The sequence below is a fragment of the Pogona vitticeps genome, chromosome 13 (assembly GCF_051106095.1).
Source record: "Pogona vitticeps strain Pit_001003342236 chromosome 13, PviZW2.1, whole genome shotgun sequence".
In the NCBI taxonomy this organism is placed as follows: Eukaryota; Metazoa; Chordata; class Lepidosauria; order Squamata; family Agamidae; genus Pogona; species Pogona vitticeps.
The window spans coordinates 18951060-18966847 of NC_135795.1; the positions used below are offsets into that span (position 1 = coordinate 18951060).

General features: G+C 46.9%; 1 protein-coding gene across 10 annotated transcripts in view; it reads left to right on the top strand.

The window, feature by feature from the left end:
• Positions 1-11254: 11254 nt before the first annotated feature.
• MPRIP (myosin phosphatase Rho interacting protein) overlaps positions 11255-15788 on the top strand; it is a 109088-nt gene continuing 104554 nt past the window's right edge. For all 10 annotated transcript variants that reach the window (XM_078381284.1, XM_078381283.1, XM_078381288.1 and 7 more), the window contains exon 1: positions 11255-12165. In XM_078381284.1, the coding sequence (XP_078237410.1) occupies positions 12046-12165 (120 nt within the window). In that variant the 5' untranslated portion in view covers positions 11255-12045. The remainder of the gene's footprint in view (positions 12166-15788) is intronic.

The window sequence follows — 15788 nt, forward strand, 5'->3', positions numbered from 1 at the left end:
CAGGCCATGAGTTCTTTTTAATGTGATGGTATAATCACAATTGCATTGTGGGTATCTCAATTCCACTTCAGGTCTTTAAAGGGCAGCCAGCCAGTTGTGGCTAGACCCATGTCATGAAGAGGGGAACCTCAGCAGCACCAAAAGCAATTCCTCCCCAAGTCCACAATTTCTCCAGAGCTTTTCGACTCATCACTTCTCCAGCCTGGATACTTGAGAATTCTATACTAGGTCCAAGAGCTTTCCGACAGATGCTGCCATGCCGCCCATCTCTTTTGTGGAGTTAGGAGGGATGATGTACAAGAAATAGTGGGCTTTTGGCAAACAGCCCAGCTAGCCAGACAAGACAAGACATCTTATGAGCCTAATCAGGAGATGAGGAGGCCTGTGTGATTCCCTTCCTGGCTAAGAGCTAGGAAAGATCCAGTGTCAGCTTCCTGTACAGACTCCCAATAAGAGCTAAGCCAGGGCTGATGAAGCTGTTTCCCTGAGTTCTTTAGCAAGGTCCTGGCAAGTACAAAGCCTCCAGATTTGGATAGGAAATGTTTGAGGGATTTGGATTACAGGGCCATAGAATTCCCATAGCCAGCATGCTTAGTAGCCAAGCCAACTTTTGAATCATGGGAGTCGACGTCTCAAACTCCCCAATACCTGTATTCTCCATCTTTCTTTGCACCTACCGGCTCTACAAAATGTGGGAGAAAGACTGAGAAATTTCAGGGATGTCAACCTGATGGAGATAGTCCAGTGAAGTGCCACCTGGTGTCTGAATTGGTCTTGACTGATTTGTCCAAGCACCTTACACTAATAGTAACTAATATCTACAGATCATTTTACAGTGTGTATCAAAGTATGTCATCTGCCTGCCTACCTTCCATGACTTAGCAAAGGCCTTCCAAAGCAGATCTGCCTCAACATCCCCAGATTGCAGACAAGAGGGCAGTGTCTGAAACGAGGAATATGAGCTGGGATTTCTTGGGTCATTAGATCCAGCACCATTTTATGCATGTTTGTAATAAGATGTATCAAGGATCCCAGACTTGGTGGAACCACAAAAGCCGAGGCATGAAGCCTCGAGATGCAGGATTGGCTGTCCTGGCTCCTTTCCTCTCTGACTGTGTTCTCCTCTCCCACATGAGGAAGGCTGCCCTGTGTCCCAGCACCGCAAGCCATTGCAGGCAGAAGGGATATGTTCGCAGCTGGCAGCAACCATAGTAGAAGCCTGGCAGGAGTGAACCTCAAAACTCAGGCAATGGATCGAGAAGGGGCAGCCATAGGAGTATGAAGCCACCTTATTGGAAACTCAGCACCAAGGGAGGCAACAAGTGACCTGCCGGTGGGGGAATGATAGATAAATATCTAGGACAAAGTGGGGAGACAGTGATAACTAGCATCACACCAGAGCTAATTCCACGGACAATCTTCTCAGTTTCCTTCTTCATCAGTTGATCCATTTTGCCCCTTCCACCTCCTGCTAAACCCAAAAGTGACAGTGAGAGGTTGTTGGTGTGCCTTTTGACAATTTCTGATTAAGGTGGGAATTACAAATTCCATGATAACATTATTATCTGGAAGAAAGCTGCCACAAAGCTCCTTTGTGGGGTCAGGCATTTGCTGTATGTTCCAAGAGGCCACACGTTAGGAATACTTCACTTTTGTACAACAAATGTCAGTTTTAACAGATGTGCCCAGTCAAAAGTCCGTTTCCTGCCTTCACCTCTGTCACCCCACAATTCTCCTGAGCCTGGAATGTAAGATCTCTTCTTTGTGGCCCAGGAGGGCAGTTCTGGGGCTGGAGGCTGGCCTCCTCCAAGCCACCATGATTTAAAGAAGCTCACATTAGCAGCTGCTCAAGAAACTAAAACCCCAGGCTAAAAAACCTGGTGCAGCTAAAAAATCTTGTTAATAATAATAATAATAAATGGGAGCCAAGCAACATGTTATACAGAAGTTGATTGGTGGTTTACTTATTTGTTTGGATGATTTAATTTGACACATTTCAGGGGGCCAGGTCCTTGCCAAACCATGTATATATAACAGAGGAAAATAAAGGAATATCAGGTGGAATAGTTACATATTCCAACATGTTAAAAGATGAAATACAGCTTTGGAGGATGACTGGAGAGAAGTCATCTGATGTGCTGAGTATGGAGTTTCTGTCAGGAAAACAGCTAAAATGCTTCTGTCCCCCACTGTGGTTTTCCTAACCAAAGTCTAACCAGAAGCTGGTCTAACCAAGGGGGTGTCCAAGGCGGAACACTTTCTTTGTATATGGCGTGGCCTTGGTTCACTTCCTGGCCCGTACCGTCACAAGAAGGATCCGGTAGCGACTGATGGGAAAGATTCTTTTCATCCTGCCTCCAGGGACAGCTGCTGCTCCTGCAGAGCTTGAGTAAACGGCAACAGTTCCTATTCTGAAGAAAAGAGAAAGGTCCACATTTCAAGGTCCAGGAAACAGGGCTGTTCCAACCTTGGAGGTTACACGAGGTTTTGTGCATCATGTCAGCAAGCTCCGAAACCTCGCCAATTTTATTATGGCACCCAGGCACTTGGGAGCAGGTGGAGCAGTTTGTGGGGGGGCGAAATGGACCTCCTGAGGTCTCGCCTACAAAAAAAAAAAAAAAACAGGGAAGGACCGTAGGGGAGGACAGACGAGAGGCCAGCCTCTGAACAAAAGTACAGTATTCCTGACTAATTCCTGCCTGAGGAGCACAATCCTGACTGCTATTTTTTCCTACCTGTCGGAGACACTGCACTATGTTATATTTCAGTCTTTTTCCATCATCATTAGCAGAGTTAAGGCACGAGGAGGCTGGTGTGTAGGTCAACCCCATGCTCTCCAGGGGTGGTGACTGCAGCACGCTGGCGATGTGGACTAAGAACGATGGAAGTAGCAACTGGGCACACCAGAGGGCGCCAGGTTGAGGAGACCTGATCCAGGCTCACAGCAGTGTCCAAAGAGCAAATGCTGCAAAGGTTTTGCCGGGTTAAAGAGACAGTGCATCGACTCTTGCTTCCAAACATACAACTTCATTTCTTGGATGCCACTGATTCGGATGAATCACCCGCTTTGGAGCCAGCCTGGTTTGTGACTCAGCTGAACTGAAATAGACTAGAGCGGAGGCAGGCAGGAGGTAAATCAGCCGTCTCCTGACGGATTTCTAGATGGTTTGCAATGTATAGGCAAAGGTTTCAGACTTCTGGTTGTATAAAGGCGACACAACAATAAAAAAATACTCCCTCCCCACTAGATTGGGAGAATACCTAATCTAAAGTAAATGATTTATAGTAACTGTGGCATAGGGGTTGGTGTGGCTTTTTTTTTTTTTGTCCTTCATGACAGTAATCCTGACATAGTTTATGGGATGGAATAGTAGCTAACTGGCTGTGTTGTCCAAGCTGCCATTTTTCATCCAGTGCCAAATGATGGACTTAGGAGCAGGAATACCATTTTAAAACAGATATTGCAGGCCTGATGTTTGTCCACTCCTGGACTAGAAAAGAGCGGCAGATCACAGACCAGGCTCCTTTTAGGTTTCCTGCTTTACCACTCTTTTTTCTTTTTTTCTTTTTCAGACTTCCACCAGCAAATAAAACCGCTGCTTTCAGCACTGGGGTCTGAATGAGAGCCACAGATGTCCAGGCATGAAACACACCATGCTTAGTGCAGAGAATGGATGGTGCTCGTTCAGGGTAAGAGGCATCTCATCCCCTCATGTTTTGCCAGGTTTATTTTCCATTTTCATTGGTGCACCGGACAGTGACATCTGTAAAAACAACTCCACTCATAAGACCCACAGTGGGATCTTCTTGCCTCCCCCCCCACCCCCCAACCGTGGTGTCTTCTCTCCCTTTTAGGCGTACTGCAGGGTCATCCTGTTCATGTTTACTCAGAAGCCATGGAAGCTGTTTAAAATACTTTATATATATATATATATAAGTTTATAAATGTAAGTAAAATCATTTCAGTGGGAGTTGCTTTTAAGCAGGTGTGTGTAGGATCTCTATCAATAAGGAGAGCAACGCAAGCTATCCTAGCCACATGGCATGAATTTGTGTACAGTATATGTATACACATTACTGTGATAAACTCTGAGAAATGGAGAATATAGTAGGAACCATAGGAAGCTGTTGTCCCAAAGAGGGATGGAGATGGTTGTTGACAGAGTGGATAAAAGGTCCCACCCCCATGTACACACACACCTTGTAAGCTCATGAAGGCACATAGGAAATTACTAAGTAAGACTACTGCTGCCCTATATATTTTCCTTCTCATAAAGCAAGCATTCAGACTGACATTTCAGTGTTGTTGCCTGGAAATTAGAACGCTGGTTTGTTTAACATTTCTATCTTACCTTCCCTCCATTGAGCTCTAGGTAATGTTCCTGGTTCTCCTCCTTCCCATTGTACTCTCACAACAAATGGTGAGGTAGGCGAGTCCAAGAGATGGCAACTGGACCAAGGTCTCCTACTGGGGTTCATAGTGAATAACAGATTTGAACTTAAGTCTCTTGGAGTCCTAGTTCAGGGCTCTAACCACTACACCTCCCTGGCTGTGTTCAAGCAACTGGGGAACCACTACATACAAGAGTATAAAGCTCAGAATTTCCTTTCAGTGGGAGTTTCCACAGCTATGACAGCCCCACCCATCCCAAAAGAACAGCAGGAGATGGGGCAAGCATCAGTAATCCAAAAGCAAATTGTTGTCTACCAATTGCATCTATACCTAAATGCCTATATGTACATACACACACACACACACAAGAGTAAAATTAACTTTCAGGTTATATTTGGTACCATGAGTTGTAAGACATCTTGTTGTTGTTGTTTAGTTTTTAAGTCGTGTCCGACTTTGTGACCCCATGGACCAGAGCACGCCAGGCCCTCCTGTCTTCCACGGCCTCCCGGAGTTTGCTCAAATTCATGCCGGTCGCTTCAATGACACTGTCCAACCGTCTCGTCCTCTGTCGTCCCCTTCTCCTCTTGCCTTCGCTCTTTCCCAACATCAGCATCTTTTCCAGGGAGTCTTCTCTTCTCATGAGATGGTCAAAGTATGGGAGCCTCATCTTCAGGATGTGTCCTTCCAGTGAGCACTCAGGGTTGATTTCCTTTCGAATCAATAGGTTTGATTTCCTTGCAGTCCAGGGGACTCTCAAGAGCCTCCTCCAGCACCACAATTCAAAAGCATCAATTCTTCAGCAGTCAGCCTTCTTTATGGTCCAGCTCTCACTTCCATACATCACGAGAGGAAAAACCATAACTTTGATGATGCAGACCTTTTACAGCAAGGTAATGTCTCTGCTTTTTAAGATGCCTTCTAGGTTTGTCATCACTTTCCTCCCAAGAAGCAGTCTTCTTTTAATTTCGTGGCTGCTGTCACCATCTGCAGTGATCATGGGGCCCAAGAAAGTAAAATCTGTCACTGCCTCCATATCTTCCCCTTCGAATTGCCAGGAGGTGATGGGACCAGTGGCCATGATCTTAGATTTTTATTTTATTTTATTGACATTCAGCTTCAGACCATTTTTAGCACTCTCCTCCTTCACCCTCATTACGAGGTTCTTTAATTCCTCCTCACTTTCTGCCATCTAAGCTGAGCCCACTTCTAGCATTTTACTGTCCTCGATTCACTTTGGAGGACAAAAGCGTTTATAAACAGAGTGTTATAGACTTCTTCCCAAATGTTTTTCAGCGCCAAGCAATCATCAAGAATATATGTTGCCTGATTGATGAGAAGTTTAATTTCAGTGCTATAAGAGTTCACCTGTCTCCCTGTGTAACTTCATGGATTGTCAAAATGTGTCCAGAAGAACAAAAGGCACCCCCTGCCCAGCCCTGCCATCCCTCGCTTTTGGCGCTTCTCCTCGTTGGCTTCTTCTTTTCTTTCGGAAGTCAGCCTTTGCTTCCGTCTTTGGCAGAAATGTTGGCTCCAGTCTCAGGAACTGGAGGAAGGAGGAGTCTCGCTCTTCTGTGGATTCATTTGTCTTTCAGTGCAGGAGATTAAACTTCGCGTCTCTGAACCAGGCGCTGGTGGTAAAGACTGTGTGGAGGTGATCAAAGCCACTTTTGATGCAACAGAGCTCCTTCTGAGCTGTAAACAAACCACAATTCTATTCATATTTATTTATCAACGTTATGACAATATGGAGACAGGTTGGCTGGCTGGCCAGCCAGAGCTGATCTGGGCTCCACATCAAACAAGTAGGGCAGTGGCGGCTTTAACGAGATGCATCTGCAAGATAGAGAGCAACCACCTTCTGCCAGGATGGAGTAAGAAGCCAGTCGGTGTCTCCTTGCAGACAGTTGTGCTCCTCTTCTTCCTGTCTAGCTTAGCCGTCTTGTTAATGCCATCAGGTGTCATCTCCCCTTAGGTCATTGCTCTTAGGCGTATGACTGAAGACTTTCATGTGTTGGATTGGATTGAGCAGATGCATCAAGAAGAGGTGGAGAGAAGACAACAAGAGACATTTCCAGCAGCTTCAATTTTTGGCCTCACAGTGACGTTGTGACAAGCCCAATGAAGCTGGGTAGTTCCAAAATGCACCAGACTGAGACAAATCCCAGGGGAGGTTTTGTGGAAAGAAGACTTATTCCAGACCTTCTCCCAGCCTACCCAATTTCATGCACTGCAGCAAGACTTGACATCTAGGGTCCCTTCCAGCTGTGCAGTTCTATCATCATCATCTGCACCAGCAGACAGGGAATGAAGATAGATAAGGTGCCTTCCTGCATCACATGAAGGAACTATGATACCCATTCCTTTATGGTCACTCTAAACCACTTGGAGAGCTGACCTCACCCGAGAGAGGACGCTGGTAACAACAGAGAAACTCGAGAGCGTCACACTCACCAAGGCCCTGCATGTCTCTCAATATCTGGGGACTCCAGTACCCTGCACATGGCCATCTTATTGGTGAGGGTGCAAGGAGGAGGAGGAGGAGGAGGAGGAGGAGGAAGAAGAAAAGGAGAACTGAATGTACTGCCTTGGGTTCACGTATAAATGTCAATAAAAAGACAGTACTAGCCTCAGTAGACTAACGTTGACCAGCCAGAGCTTGATTCTTTGCTGGGCCGCGACTCCATGGAACCAGCTCAGGCCAAGGCCTGTGACCCGGAAACCCAAAGCTGCTTCCCTTGAGCTCTCTTTCCACCCCTGCAGTCTGTCGAAACACAGCTTGCTCAGACTTCATCTCATCATCCCACCTTGATGAACATGCTCGCTCTTCTCTGTTGTTTGGAAACTAAGCCATGTTAAGCTTGGTTAGTACCTGGATGAGACCCACCCCCCCCCAGGAAATACAAGGGATGTCCCGGAAGGTGTGGAAAAGAATCCTGTGTGCTTTGAAACCGTTTAACAGCTTGAGTAGAACGAAAGTGGAACTGAACGGAAGGACTGGAAACCCGTCCTCGATTTCCCCATGCGTTGAACGCCCGTGTGAACAGCAGCACTGAAATAACGACCATATTGGCACCTGGTCCTGTGCCCATTGGTACTGACACCTCCAGTTGTGTCCACTAGAAGCCCAACTAAAGAAACAAGACAGGGAACTGGACATACAGTATTATTGTCTGTGGATTATGGTCTCCTCCAAGCAAAGCTTCCCTGGCTCGCCAAACGCCATAAGAACACATTAGACTAACAACAGGTATATTTTCACGTCGCCTGAAAGACAATTACTGTACAGTCGTCTAGTTAGTCATGCCAGTTCCCTAGTTATGGCAAGATCATATCCATCTATCGCTTCTGGCTTTCTAAAGATGAACCAGTCCAACTTTTCACCCTGTCTTCTCTAAACCCTTCTAATTTATGTGTTTATGTCCCGAAGTCAAAGCAGCTCTGGGAATGTGTTTATATTGAACTTCATTGTTTTAAAATGTTATTTTAGTCATGCTGTACTCACTTTGCCACATTGTAAGCCACTTAATCCACATTGTTGGGTCTTCCCCCCCCCCATCTTCATAACAAACCATCACCTTGGCTTTCAAATTAGGAAATGATACATTATTGCTGAATGTGAGAATGTAACAGATAGCCAGTAGTGAATACTGTATCTTAAAGTGTGAAACTGGAAGAGATGGAGAGAATGAAATGGTGTTTAGAAAGGCAGGGCATCCAGACGTTAGTCTGCTACTCTCTGGGTTAGTCCTGTGCAGTTCAGCATCTGGAGGGTTACATTTTACTCACTCTTTGCACAGTCATATAATCTGTAAAACGTTAGAGGTTATAAATGAAAAAAAGAAAAGAAAAACCCCACCTCTGGTACTGCACCAAAGTGTCATCCCGTTTCTCTACTGAATAAACACCACTAGCCCACATAGACCTGGATTTATGGGTACAGCCCTCCAGGAGAAAAGCTACTTTGTGTGTGTAAGAGAGAGAATTATGTATTCTTTGAAAAATTAAACATTGGGTGGAACTTGGTGTTTTGCCACAACCTTAAAAGAATCCAGTAAGCAAACAAAAGGCTCCAGGCTGAGGAGTTTATAATGTTAAGAGGTAGGAGGGGATTATAATGGTGAAGAGCAAACACAGGGCAGGGTGTGGCCATCCCAGTTGCATTTTTTTCTTTCTTTTTTCTTTTCTTTTTTTTTAGTGGCCTCTGGTTTACTTCCTACTGTAAGGCACCTTGGACTTTTAAGGCTGAGAAGCCTGAGCGGTTAATGAGCCAAGACAAGTTACTGGGCAAAGGGAGCATCATTTCAGGTTGCAACCTTGTCCAAATTCTGGCATTCTGCCAGGGCCACTATCCTTAGAAGATGGTGAATGGAGTGGAGCCATGGAAGAAATGGAGGACCAAGAGGGCACAAATCCATGTGTCCTGATCTCAACCATTTAGAACAGTGGTTCCCAGCCTTGGGTCCCCAGAGATTCTTGGACTGCAACTCCCAGAAACCCTGGCCAGCACAGCGAGTGGGGAAGATGTCAGAGTTGTAGTCCAGGAACCTCTGGTGACCCAAGGATGGGGTCTGTAGCTCAATGTTGGGAAAAGCTGCCACTGAAGGTAGACAAACCAACCATGACCACATAAAGTAAACTTATACTCCAAAAATTTATCTTGGAGCGATTTAATTCGGAGTGAGCATGGAAGCACATTATTGAAAGTACAGCATTAGTAGTTTCACTTCTTGCTTAATTCTCTGCTTGAAATGAAAAGAATCATACCCACAAACAACCAGTGCATCCAAATATTTTCCACACTGCAGGAAGCACAGCATTTTAAGAATAAGAATAAACCTTAGTAGGCTATAATCCTACCAGATGCAATGACCCAGATATTTTCTCAACAATGCAATCCTAGACCTTTCTACTCAGTAGTAAGCCCTATTTAGTGCTACCACACTTAAGTGTTCACCTTGTGTAACATTGCAGACTTTAAGGATGGCGTTTCATAAATCTTGGGTACTTGTATTTTTTTTCCCCAGATGTATATTTACATTGCACATTTAGACCTTTTATGTTTTTATCCTTTTTATCTTTGAACGGCATTTCTCCCTCTTTTAACACTTAATCCACCTTGAGTCCTGTTCATGGAAGAAAGTCATGACCTAGAACAAGTAACTGACTGGGGGGCCCTTGCTTTCTCCAGCTGATGGGAGTGAAGCCAAGTCCTGGGACAAAGATTCTTAGAAAAGAGGGCCTGAAACCTCGGGTTTCTCCTCCGACACGTCTTCCTCTTACCTGCCCAACACCTGGAAGGGTAGGAGAGATTATTTTAGCCAAGGACGCTTGCGGGCAAACCCATTTATGAAAGATCCACTTCCTGCAACGACTGGAAGCCTTTCCGCCTTCCGGTGCCTTAATAGGTTTCTTGATTTTTCTATGCAAGGCGCTCTCCTCCAACCCCTAGTATTTTTCCTTTTCCAGGAAGGGGTTAAGGAGATACGAAACTCCTCTATTTCTGAACAGTGTCGTGCTTCACTCCCTCCCACCAGCCAGCGTTTGTTTGCTGGGTGTGCAAATTTAACTGCGCGGGGCAAGCCTCTTTGGGGCAATGGGGTTTGCGCCAAAAAGGGGCGAGGAAAGGCGCGCGGCCGCTTGGGGAGGGCGGCGCGTTTGGCCACCGGCGCCTGCCTCCGACCCCGAACCCCACCCCCCCCACGCTGGTTTTTATAAAATCCAGGAGAGCCTTTCCAGCTTAGCAAGCAGAAATAAACGCATGGGTAGCCAGCTAGCTGCAGCGCAACTGCTTCCCTCCATAGATGCTCTGCCAGGCGCGCATGTCAACCAAGCCCGAACCAATTAAAAAAAACCACAACACCCTCCAATTTCTCATCCCACCTACCCACCCCCCACCCCGGCCCCCAGTTTTGCATGATCACGTCGGGCGAAAAAAGCCCTCCCTTCCCTCTGCATTGGGCCGGCCTTTCTTTTGTTAGCAGACAAGCCCACCTGCGATTGGCTCTTGCGCCAATCAGTTTTACAAAGAGCACGGAGGATGGGGGGGTGGGGGTGGAAACAACCAAGCAGTCAAGAGAGTGCCAATCCCGGCGCTCCGCCTCCTCCTCCTCCTCCTCCCCTTTACCCCACCCTCTCTCTTGCCCCCTCCCCAAAGCCTGGAAAGCGCGTGAGGTCCCCCCCCCACCCGCCCGCCCGCCCCAGATTTGCCTGGCACTCTTTTTTTAATTTTTCCATTCTTTTCTCTTCTGGACAAATATTTGATGCAAAAGAAGGGAAGGGGGTCGGGTGGAGGGTCGATAAACGAGTGGGGAGGTTTCGCATAAGGAGGGCATCCTCGCATGCAGTAAATCCGGGGAAATAATTAAAAGGAAAGCGAGACGGGGAGGGGCGGGGAAAGGAGGCAGAGAAACCAAGGCGGTCCCCCCCCCTTCTTCTTCTTCTTCCTCCCCCCGCCCCAGTTTGGATGGGCGGCCTAAGCAGAGGAGGAGGAGGCGGCTGGAGGTGCAAACGGGGCCTGTGCGTGGAACGGCGAAGCTTTGTAGCTGCTCGGGAGCGGGGCTGAGCTGGGGCAGGATTGCGCCCTCGTCTCCTCCTCCCACCCCCTTCGGCGGCGGCGGCGGCGGCGCTAGAGAGAAGTTGCATTGCTCCTTTGGCCTAAGGCGAGGGCTCTGCTTTCCCTCCGTCGGGTTAGCTTTCCCTGCAAAAAAAAAAGAGCGGGAGGGGAGGGGGCGCACTAGATTTTAGCGCAACGGAGACCGAATTAGAATCTGGATTATCTGAATAATGCGCTGAAGAGGCATGGGTGGCGCGGATCTCCTCGGGCAGCCCGGGCCGGCGCGATCGAGGAAGAGCGGCCGGAAGGCGGATTTGGGAGGCTGGCGTGAACATTGTGCCTTCGGAGGACGTTGACGCGGGGAAAGAAGAGACCCGACTCCGCCGAGGGCGAGAGGTTTTATCTTCTTTCAAAATCGCGTTGGGAGGGTTTGTTCCCCTCCTCGTTTTGTTTTTCTTTTCCTTCCCGAGAGGAGTGCGGGCCGCTGTGCGCTCTTGGCATTTGCAGGGCCAGGTTCTTCTCCCACTCCAAGCCAACCTGCCTTGACAGCTGGAATTCCTCCCCCAACACGGATCTTTGACAACCTTCTTTGAATCGAGGTAGATTCGAATCCAGGAGCTGTCGCCGCTAGTCGCAATCCGGCTCATCAACCTGCTCCAGGACAGACTCCGTTTTCCTTCTCAACCCCACCTCCGGGTTCCCCCCCCCTCTCCTTTTCCCATCTACTATTCCCCCCAACCCTCCGGTTTTGTCCTGGAAAACTGGGATGTTAATCTACTTCGGTTCCGCGTTTGCTTTGGATTGCTTATGGCGGCCTGGGAAGCAGATGAACCCAATTGAGCCCTTGTCAATTTCAACTCGTGGCTTTTAAGTATCTCTCCCCTTTTTTTAAAAAAAAAGTAGATAAATATTTATACAAAGAACAAAAACTCGCCTCTGTTTGTTTGTGTTAGGGAATTTCCCCCCCCTTCCCCCTTCCACAATTCCTTCCCGTTTTAAAATACTGGACAAAAAGTTGGAAGAAATAGGCCTAGTTTTTTTTTGGTCTTTTCTCTTTGGGATCCTCATCTTTTTTTTTTCCTGGATAGACAACACCATGTCTACTAAAGATAATCCCTGCAGGAAATTTCAAGCTAACATTTTTAACAAGAGCAAATGCCAGAATTGTTTTAAACCTCGAGAGTCGCACTTACTCAATGACGAGGATTTAAATCAGGTGAGTTACCTTTCCATGTGTGGACAGTTCCCTTTCAGAGTCTTACAAGTGGAATTATTTTCCCCTTCCCTTTAAAAAGAAACAGTTGCATCTGGTTATGTTTATAAACGGCGTAGAAGGTTATAGGGCCGTACCAATGTTTCAAAGGATAAGGATGGTGAATTTGCATTCAAAGTTGTTGAACTTAGCTCCAAGAAGCAGGCTGGGGTGGGGGCACAATCACCTGCCATGATCCTTTGGGACGCTCATATTTGTAATTGGTCTGTGCTGTCCTCAGTGCATGACCTGCAGAGGTGAACTTGACCCACCAGGTTTGCTGTTTGTTAACCTCTTTTAGTGGTCTAAAAAAGGTATCACTTCCTCTTGCACTTGTGTAATGTTGGTGATGCTGCTAATTTGCCTGACACTTGATTTCCTGGCCCAAGATAGTTTTTAAAGAGAGTTTGCATCTGTTGTTTTGTTTACTTATTCAAGACAAAATAATCTTTCATAACATAATGGCTTTCTTTTTAATTTCTTTTGAATCAGGCAGGAACTGTGACTTCCCAACGATTAAGGTGTGCTTCCACAATGATTTGGCCCCAGGTTTAAATAGAGGGCCAGTTTCCTAAAGAGGAGGGCTGCTTGCTGTTTTTATTTTCCAAAGGAAATCAAAACAGCTTTCTTGTGATCCTGCTCCTAATTTGCCCAAGGAGAAATGCTAACCTAAGAAAATAAATTAAAAATGCGCCCAGAGAATTGTGCAGGGCTTTCCATATAAACAAGGATATTAGCTCTAGCTGTAAGCAGTTCCACCCCCCACCCCTTGAGAAATAGGATCTTGAAATCCATTTCAAAGGCTCCTCTCCCCCATATTTATCAAAGGCAGCTGCCAGCGCCTGCCAGAGGCTTATTTTTTTTAAAAATCTCCCTTTGTAAAATTGATTTGCCTAGGTCATTGTTTTTTCAGCATTGACACTTGCTGTCCTCATGTTTATGCCTCTGTTGATAAACACTAATATATGGATAATGCGGGAGGGGGGGAGGCGGCGAGGCGGCGCATGAGCTAAACCAAGCCCTCCCTCACTGATGATCTAACAATGCTGTCTCTTTCCCTCCCTCCCCCTGGTTCTGCACTACTTCTGACATCCATGGTTACAATCCTATTATGGAAATGAGATCAGTCATATTGCAGAGTTGGGCGGGAGAAGTGTGTTGGGGGGGGTAGCAGGCTGGACAGAGAGATAATGCAGTCTGCAAGCTAATATGGAAAAAATTGCATGTCGTGAGGGGGGGGCATGTGGCTGATAAAGGGCTTGGGCAACCCTGGAAGATAAAACATAGGCGTTTTCAGAAACGCACCTCCCAAACCCCAATACAGGCCTGTCTCTGGTTGCTAGTCCCAATTGGAGTAGACTCACTGGATCAGTGGGATCCGTCAAGCTGAATCAGCTAGTCTGTTTTGGTTGGGCTGACCACAGGATTTCGGCAACAGTTTTCTGGGCCCTTCTATCCTTTGGTTTCAAAGCAGTGTGATTTCTCCAAGGAAATAGCAGTGTATAGGCAGCACTGCAGTGACCCTGTACTTGATTCTTTCCCATTTAAATCTTGGGGCAAAGGGTTCCCTCGTTGCTTAGATCCACTAGAAACTGTTTTTGAAACATAAAACTGCATGGTGTGTTATCCTGGTCCCTTCCTCTTCACTGCAAACAACTGCAGCAAATTCATATTCTACCCAGTTTGATTAGAACAAGATAGAACCACAGATCTGTAGAGTTTGAAGGGATTCCAAAGGGCAATCTAGTCCAGCAGTTTTATCTGGGTTGGAAATCCACAGCTCAAGCTTCCCTGATTGAGGTCAGTCAACCTCTGTTGAAACATCTCCCACAAAAGAGATCTCGAGGTGCTCCATTCCACTGCGGAACAGTTCGTACCCTCAAGATGTTCTTTGGAATGTTTATCTCCGTGAGTCCCCTTCACCCCTTTCAAGTAAGGTCTGGTTCTCACAGATGAGGAGGCTTGCTGAATTTCTCTACTGTCCAGGTTTGACTCAGGTCAAAGTCTTACCTGCTGAGTGCTTCTTCATTCATTCATTCTTGAAAGCCCTCCCCGTTCAGACAAAAAAAAATCATTTTTCCTAACACATTAGCATGTTGGAACAAGAGTTGCGCCTGATGTACTACTTGTCTGTGTTGTTTTGTCCTGTGTTGTTTTGTCCTGCCCTTCCCAATGAGAACAACCACTCTGTGATATGGTGACCTCCAAAAGGACCTCCTTGTCAATGACAGGGCTGCTCAGGTCTTGCAAAGCCAAGGCTGTTGCTTCCTTTATGGAGTCAAATCTGTGTTGCATCTGGTGTCCTTCCCTTTTTGCTGCCTTTCGCCTTGACTGTCTTTTCACACAAGTCATGTCTTCTTGCTGTAAACCCAAGTATTACAGCCTCAGTTTTCTCATTTTAGTTTAGACATATAATCTCCCTTTGTGTCGTCTAGTCACTGTTTGTGTGCAAGAGCAGATAGCTAAAGAGAGACAGACAGACAGACAGACAGACAGAGAGGAAGAATGTCCAAAGGGCGCACTTCCTCCACACTTGCTGGCAGTCTGGAGTGGTACAATCCGGACCACAGGTGCAGCAGTGCCTCACCTGCTCTCTGTTTGAGGGATAACGCACCTTTGTGATTACTTTCCTTTTGCAGAAGTGGTAAGCTATAAGGGCTGGCCAGTTTCCAAGCATTGCTGCCTGTGTATGTACTTAACTGGCTGCTTCCTTTATGTCACATTCCGGTTCAATGCCTGTTTTATTGTGTTGCTGATTAAAGGGGCATTTTGCCTGTTTGTTTGTTTTGTTAAAGATCCCACCACTGCCTCCACCAGTAACCAGTCTCTCCCTGCACTAGGGCCAAAGTGCAGTTAGGCAAGTCTTCCCTTACCTGGGTGCTCCTCAGGTGTGTTGACCTACAGCCGCCACCCACTTCAGCCCTCCAAGGCCCTTGATGTTTCCATCTGAGCTTAGGGGCTACGCACCTCTCCTCACAGATTCTTCCAACTCCCATGCACTTTCCTGTCCCCGCACAAATTGTTGTCGTGTCTGAGCAGAGAAAAAGGGAACTCGTCTATCCAAGAATCTTGCAGGGGGAATCCAGCGTGGACTGGATGGGAGCGCTGCTTGTCTAGACGGCTCTTCAAGAAAAGGCTTTGGCAGTTCACGCGGCAGACTTCTTGCCAACCTTTGGCCTACAAGGCAAAATGGAGCCTCCTTGGATCATGGCAGTGTGGCTGTGAATGGCAGCACCTCGGGGGGGAAAGTCAGTATCACATTTCTTATTTGCTTGTGCACTTCATGGAAAGGAGGTGGGTTTTGATTTGGGTTAAGAGTGTGGTGTGCGGTTTTGCACTTTATTTATCCAGCTGCTGAACCTTTGGGGGGGGGGGTGGCTCTTGTTTCAGGCAGAGAAAAACTGAGCCCAGAATCAGAAATCCCCTGAGATTTAAAGTCAAGCCTCACTGAGCCGTTCAGTTCACTGAGTGGGCTTTGGCTAGTTGGTCCTTAGTGATTTCCTTAGTTCCGCAGGGCTGGAAGGGACCCTCTGGACCATCAAGTCCAGCCCCTATCAAGGAGGCACAATTGAGGGAATCGGACACCC